The sequence below is a fragment of the Sinocyclocheilus anshuiensis genome, unplaced genomic scaffold (genome assembly GCF_001515605.1).
Source record: "Sinocyclocheilus anshuiensis isolate Anshui unplaced genomic scaffold, SAMN03320099.WGS_v1.1 scaffold487, whole genome shotgun sequence".
In the NCBI taxonomy this organism is placed as follows: domain Eukaryota; kingdom Metazoa; phylum Chordata; class Actinopteri; order Cypriniformes; family Cyprinidae; genus Sinocyclocheilus; species Sinocyclocheilus anshuiensis.
This window is the reverse complement of record NW_015548240.1, coordinates 211,035-218,346: the sequence shown is the minus strand read 5'-3', so window position 1 is coordinate 218,346 and position 7,312 is coordinate 211,035. Positions and strand designations below refer to the sequence as shown.

The following is a 7,312-nucleotide window of genomic DNA, read 5'->3' as shown; positions in this document are numbered from 1 at the left end:
AGGTGTGCTCTGATTGGCCAGCTATCCAGTGCGTTGTGATTGGCCGAATACCTCAAGCGTGTGACGGAAATGTTCCCCCCCCACCATACTGTGATGCCCTGTCCGGTCGGAGCGACGAGACAAAACCAATAAAACCCATTTTAAACTAGGCATTTGTTGCACCCAGTGGGGACATAATTACGGATTATACTGACTTACACTGTCTTTTTACGCGTTGCATCGCACCGCGTAAACATAAAACCATGTCTGCATCTAGAGTGAGCGGAGGCCAGCTTGAGTGAGCGGCGGAGGGCGGGTTTGCGGCAACCACATGTGACGACTCCGGGCTGGACTCCGCTTTGTCCACGGTGAAAGCCGATCCGGCGATCCACAGCACGAAGTTGATGTATTTCCTCAGCGACCAGCACGGATCAGCTTTAGGCATGGCTCTAGATAGCGGATATCGTCCTCTTTTGGAAGGCCAAACAAAGTAGTTTCGCTTTCACAACGAAACACACAGCGCCTTCACGACATGGCGGCAGCAACAATACTACAGCGAGAATAAAAGTTACGCCTTCTTTCTTTGCGTGAACATTTGGGCGGCGTTATGCAAATCTTCCCACATCGTGATGTAGACATGTGGGGGCGTGTTAGAATGAGCCGTTTTAGGTAGGCGTGGTTGACTCTTAACTTTTATAAAGAATATCTCTTTGGATTTGAGACTTTAGTCTTTGCAACTTTACAGATCTTCTTTATGCACCAAGAGCTTGTAACACTTCAAAGAGAAAGGAAAAATTGAAATCGCATCATATGACCCCTTTAAAGCAAACAGGATGCGCTTTCTGCCGTCTCGGACTCTGTGAACATTTCGAAACTCGTGTATTCTTGCCTTATTACAGACATGAAAAATATATCTATAGAGAGTGAAACTTTTAAATGAACCAATTCAAATAGAAAACAAATATTATCAGATTATGTAATCCGTATGAAACATGCATACAGGTGCATACTGCGGAGATGACGAGTCAGTGTCGCCGACTTCATCTCTTAAACCGAAAACAGAAAGCACTAGTGTAACAATAAATTATTAAAACGTTAATGCAGTGTACTTGCTGTTTTTCCCTAACACATTCATAATTATTATTTTTGCCTGTGTGCTGTGGCAAGCCTTTTTTGCGTGCGCTTGAGCGCTTATTAGGTTATGTAGGCAATTAAAAGCTCATTATTATGATTTATATGGTTTATTAATAAAAGTGCGAATAATAGTCAACTAATGCTTAAAATGAACGACTACTAATCGACCAGAAAAACATTTAGTCGAGGGCAGCCCTACTTTTTTTAAAGATTTATTTTGGAGTTTTTTGTCTTTTATTGTTATAAGACAGTGTAGATGAGACAGGAAGCGAAGTGGGAGAGAGAGGGGGTGGGGGTGGGATCGGGAAAGGTCCTTTGTGCCAGGATTTGAACACGGGACGCCTGTAGCGCAAAGGCGCTTCATGTCGGCACACTGCCCACAAAGCTATTGACTCTTTAAATGCCTTTAAATTATTTTATCGGCAAATCGGTTTTGAAAATGACCAATACCGATAACCATAAAAATGCTTAATATCGCACCGATAATCGGTCGACCCCTAGTTTAGTGCAACAATAAACTTGCTCAGTGTTTAATGTGATACGTACAGAAACAACTTGCTTAGTAGTAAATACGTACAATCTCAGTGCCGCACGCTCAATTTTGAGTCTCTCCAGAATAGCTTTGACTTTCTGGGTCTGTCTGTTGAAATCTGCAACCATCTGTAGTTGAGCTTCTTTGGAGTGAACAGAGCTTGCTGCATCCCACAAAGCTGCACTCCACTGGGCACTCAGCTGTTGCATACCCTCAGGGTCATGAACTGTGCCATTAGTGCCACTGCCAATGTCTCCATTGGCCTGGTCTTGCCTAGACAGCATAGATACCTGTCTCTGGGCACACCTTCTACATTCCTAATAACATAACAATACAAGTACTAAATGTGCTCAACTCCGAACGTAAATCAGGATATAAATGATTATTTGAAAAACCAGCAACACTACTTTTACATATTAAATAGGCAAGAGGACATAGAACAATCAATAATACGTAAAGTGTAAGTTCATCACACACTGATATTTTTATTGGGTTGTCCCACCTCAGCCTCTTCTAGTTGTTTGGCCATGTCTTTGGAATTCAGAGCAGCTGGGCAAGTTCGAAGGTCCAGTAAATGGAACACTAGCCTTTTTAACCGAGCTTCAAGATCAGTGCTGGAAGTGTCAAGAAGTTTCTTTGTACTTTCATGAGGTATACCCTAAAAAAAAAAAAAGCTTTTTGAAAGAACAGTTGACATACTGCACATATAATTTTTGTTTATGTTTATTTTAAACTTATGTCTTGACACTATTTAAATCACTTTCAGTATTTTGAATTTAATGTTATAGTGTTGACAATTTAAAATATTACCTCCATGAGTACACTTTTTGGTCCCTTTTCAGTCATTTTTTTGATATCCATAAATATATCCCTCATTGTGGGTCCCTCTGGCTCCCTATCTTCCTCTGCTTGACTCTCAGTGATTTCAGCCGCAAGACCAACTTGGGGAGAAACATCCACATCTTGATCTTGTGGCTGCAACACACAAAAAATTAGCAGAACTGAAGACTAGCAACTGCAACATCTCATATACAGGATAAACGATTCTAGATAAATAACTGAGATATTAGAGCAGTTAATTAAGTAAATTCAAGCAAACTCAATCATGGGTAAAAACACAAATTAAAACTCAGAAAGCCATTCCCAACATTCACAGTGCCATAAGGAAGAGTTGATGGAACCGAAAAAAAATTGCCCTCTTATGCCCTCTCTGTGAACATGACAATATTAAAAGAATGAAAGAGTATTTATTCATTGATAGAGAGCAGTAATGACTGTATGCATGGAGCTGAATGTGATGGGATTTTCTCTGTGGTAAGGCAGCCAGAGCCACACCAACATATAAAGATACAAATAGGAGGGTTATTCAGGAGCTCCAGGTGTTAATTGAAACTTTGTTAGAAGATTTCTTCTTCCATTAGAGTTAAAACCTAATGTGTTAGCTGTGTTTGGGAATGTAGACAATTGGACTGTTGCAAAAAAGGGGATTAATTTCACCCTACAAAGCAAATATCCAGATATCTTAAGGACACTTCATTTTGGCCCTAACACACATCCTCAGTTGAACACTTCCATTACAGTCCAACATGCAGATACCACACCATCATACCTCATGCAGGTTTGTTCCTTTTGGTGCAGTCATACACATTAAAGTTACCTGCATCTCACTGACGCTCTCTGTCTGACTGATTGCACTTATGGGTTCTGGGACCAAAGTAGAGTCCTGCCTCTCCTCTTGCTGCTCCTGACCAACCAATGACTTTGTATCAGACTCATCTTTATCTTCCTGTTTAGTTATTGCTTCAGCATCTGCTTCCAATTCCAGTCTTGCACACATAGAAACCTTTTCATTCCATGAACTTCCTTTGTCGCTGGTTGTTGGAGTTGATATGACCTGTGGCTCTTCTGGCATTAATGGAACTCTGTCAGCTTCTATTTGATCTTTCTTTCGCCTGGTCGGTGGAGTTGGAAGGACTTCCTCAGGTTGACTTTTAGGTGTAGTTCGAGCCATCTCAGTTTCTGCTTGGCTGTCTTTTCGCCTCAGAGGTGGAGTTGGTTTATGTATGCTAGTATCTTCTTTCAGGTTAGAAGCACCTGCGACAATTTCGCTCTCAACTTTGCTATCTTTCCTTCTTGTTGGTGGTGTGGGTTTCACAAAGGGCTCTTTCTCTTCTTGGTTTTTGCAAACTGCCACATCACTTTCAACCTGACTAATTTTGCATCTGACAGGTGGAGTTGGTTTAACAGTGTGCTCTTCCCTGTCTTTATGTTCACTGGTTTGCTGATTATCACTTTTTCCTAATTCAGCACTGTAAAATAACATGTCACTCTCTGGCTTATCCTTGTGTCTTCTTGATGGTGGAGTTGGTTGAGGATCCTGATCAATTGATAATCCTTTATCTTCACCTTTTTCTTTACGTTGTCTTGCTGGTGGTGTTGGTTGGGTCTCCAGATAAAGCAATAATTGACTATTTTCTTTTTCTTTATGTCGTCTTGCTGGTGGTGTGGGTTGGGTCTCTAGATCAAGTGATAATGTACTTTCTTCTTTTTCTTTACACCGTCTTGCTGGTGGTGTAGGTTCAGTCTCCAGATTGAGCGATAATTTACTACCTTCTTTTTCTTTATGTCGTCTCACTGGTGGTGTGGGTTCGGTCTCCAGATTGAGTGATATTTTACTACTTTCTTTTTCTTTACGTCGTCTTGCTGGTGGCGTGGGTTGGGTCTCCAGATCGAGTGATAATCTTCTATCTTCTTTTTCTTTACGTCGTCTTGCTGGTGGTGTGGGTTGGGACTCTAAATCAAGTGAATACCTCTCAATTCCTATTTTCTCTCTATGTCTTCTGCTTGGTGGGGTGGGAAGAACTTCTCCCTCTATCTGTGATTCAGTATCTAACGATAACCTTTCACCTTTACGTCGTCTGGTGGGAGGTGTTGGTATGACATCCACCTTATCTAATTGAACCTCAGTTTCACCCTCATTTCGTCTTCTGACTGGTGGCGTTGGTTTAGGCTCAGCTTCTATGGACTGCATTTTATCAACCAATGCCTCCTCAGAGACATGCATGGTATCCCCAGGTTTCTTCTCTGATGTTGTTGACAGTTTTACCTGGTTTGATTGGACATCGGTTTCACCCTCATTTTGTTGCCTGACTGGTGGTGTCAGTATAGTTTCCGCTTCTAGGGATTGTGCTTTATCATCTGATGGAGTCATCTTTATCTCATCTTCCACAATGACAGTGATAACTTCTGTACCTTCAGGTTTCTTCTCTGATGTTGTTGAGATATTCACCTTGTTTGATTGGACATCAAACTTATTTTCGTTTCTTCGCCTGACTGGTGGTGTCGGTTTAGGTTCAGCTTCTATGGAATGTGCTTTTTCATCTGATGGGGTCTTGTTTGTCTCTTCTTCTACAATGACATCTGCGGTGTCTACAACTTCATGTTTTTCCTCTGGTGTCAGTGAAACATTAATTCTTTCAGACTGTACCTCGGTGTCCCAGTCATTCTGTTCCTCAATGACATGCAAGGCTTCTTCACATTCAATTTTCTCCTCTGGCGATACATCCCCCTTGTCTGACTGGACCTCAGTTTTCTGGTCATTCTGTTGTTTGATTAAAGGTGTCAGTTCAGGTTCAGCTTCTATGGATTGTGCTTTATTATCTGATGATGTTGTCTTTGTCTCCTCTTCTACATTGACTTCCACAGCCTCTTCACCTTCAGCTTTCTCCTTTTGTGTTGAGACATTTACCTTGTTTGACTGGACATCAGTTTTATTGTCATTTCTCCTGAGAGGAGGTGTCATTTTAGGTTCATATTCCATGAATTGTGCTTTTTCACCTGATGGGGTCTTGTTCATCTCTTCTTCTACAATCACATCAGCGGCTTCTACAACTTCAGGTTTCTCCTCTGGTGTTAATGAGACATTAATTCTTTCAGGTTGTACCTCAGTGTCCCAGTCAACCAGGAGCTTGATTGGAGGTGTCAGTTCAGGTTCAGTTTCTTTGGATTGTGCTTTACCATCTGATTGGGTCTTTGTCTCTTCTCCCAAAATGATGTCAATGGCTTCTTCACCTTCGGGTTTCTCCTCTACTGTTGTTGAGACATGCATTTTGTTTGTTTGTTGGACCTCAGTTTCTACCTCATTTTGTTGCTTGATTGGAGGTTTACGTTTAGGATCAACTTCTATGAATTGCATTTTATCACCTGATGGGGTCTTCTTTGTCTCTTCTTCTACAATGAAATGCATGACTTCTCCAACTTGCCTTGTTGGTAGTTTTAGGCTTGCTTCAACCAGTTCAGATTGCTCGGATGCTTCTAAAGGTCTGTTTATACTGGCTATGACCTCTGATTCTGTTTTAGCATCACATTCTGTCTCCATTCTTTCTGATACTGAATGTTCTGATCCCTGAATCTGTCTCTCAGTGGGTTCCCTGAAAAGAGAAGCTTCATGAGCATGATGTCTCTGCATTTCCTCCCCCTCATGGAAGTCTAGAATAATATATCGGCGTTGGATTTCACGAGGGCCATTATTTGTGGTCCAGTTGCTCTCTCTGTCAGCAATTGCAGCATTTGGTCCATTGTTCCAAGAAAATGTTCCAATACCTCTGGAAGCAGCATCTTCACTACGTTGTGTTTCAGAAGGTGGAGCTGCTGTTGTTTGCATTTGTCCATTAGTGTCTATATCGATGAGCTGTGACTGTTCTGGTTCTACTGCTGAACTAATTTCTGAAACATTCACCATACATGGCTCATTAAGAGAAGATGGGATGCTAATTAGTTCTATGGCTACTTCAGAAATTTCAGCTTCTGGAGGGGCCAGTGTTTCATGATCTTGTTTGCCCAGTGTCGTCTCATTTAAAAGAGCACTAGCAGATGCTGCTTTCACTGTAGCACCATCTGTGGGTGTGTGGGAGTATGTGTATACACTATCTATGTGCACTGTATCCAAATCTAAAATGAGCGCAGTAACCTTTTTGGCCTGTGCTTTACTTTCTCCACAAGGTTCCTCTTGAGAAAGTGAAATATATGAGACATCTTCCTCTTTATCTGGCTCTGCAGTCACTGCTTCAATTTTCTCACCCTCCGCTCTATCAGCAAAAGATTCTGAACTCACAATTACATCAGACAACTGGCTTACTTGTCCTTCTGTGCTAAGACTCTCAGTGCTGAGTAATTCCAAGTCTGTGTCTTGTACTGTGGTTTCCAAGCTGTGGACAGCTGCAGATGAAGAAATGGGCATCTTTTCATCTGCAATCTCATCATTATCAGACTTTGTTTCCAAAGAAACAGAAACAAAATTCTCACTTTCAGTTTCATTTGCACCATGGCTGCTTGTAGGAAGAGCAGATTCATATACTCCTGTTGCTGGTTCAGGTAGCATCTCTGTGGTTAATAGTACAGTTGTTTGGAAATCAATCTGTTCCGTTTCAGTCTCTAATGTTTGTCGTGATTTTCTGGCAGCGTGAATTTCTGTTTCAGTTGTAGTTTCTGAGATTACACATAGAGGGATCTCGCTGTCAAGGTTTTCAGATGGTTGTACCTTAGCCTGCTGACTGTCATCTGTCAATTCAAAGCTCTCCGTGATAAACGATAAAGAAGAAACAAATTCTGACTGTTCAGACTCCTTTGTTGATGGTGTCGCAGCAGAAACCTACAAATGGTATTTAT

At 41.5% G+C, this 7,312-nt stretch overlaps 1 protein-coding gene across 1 annotated transcript in view; it reads right to left on the bottom strand.

Moving 5' to 3' along the window:
* The window catches only part of syne2b (spectrin repeat containing, nuclear envelope 2b), a 93,080-nt gene that overhangs the window by 58,380 nt on the left and 27,388 nt on the right, over window positions 1-7,312 (bottom strand). The window contains exons 56-59 of the mRNA XM_016442222.1: window positions 3,303-7,295; window positions 2,456-2,620; window positions 2,148-2,303; window positions 1,691-1,962 (exon numbers count right to left, since the gene is read on the bottom strand). Of these exons, the coding sequence (XP_016297708.1) occupies window positions 1,691-1,962; window positions 2,148-2,303; window positions 2,456-2,620; window positions 3,303-7,295 (4,586 nt within the window). The remainder of the gene's footprint in view (window positions 1-1,690; window positions 1,963-2,147; window positions 2,304-2,455; window positions 2,621-3,302; window positions 7,296-7,312) is intronic.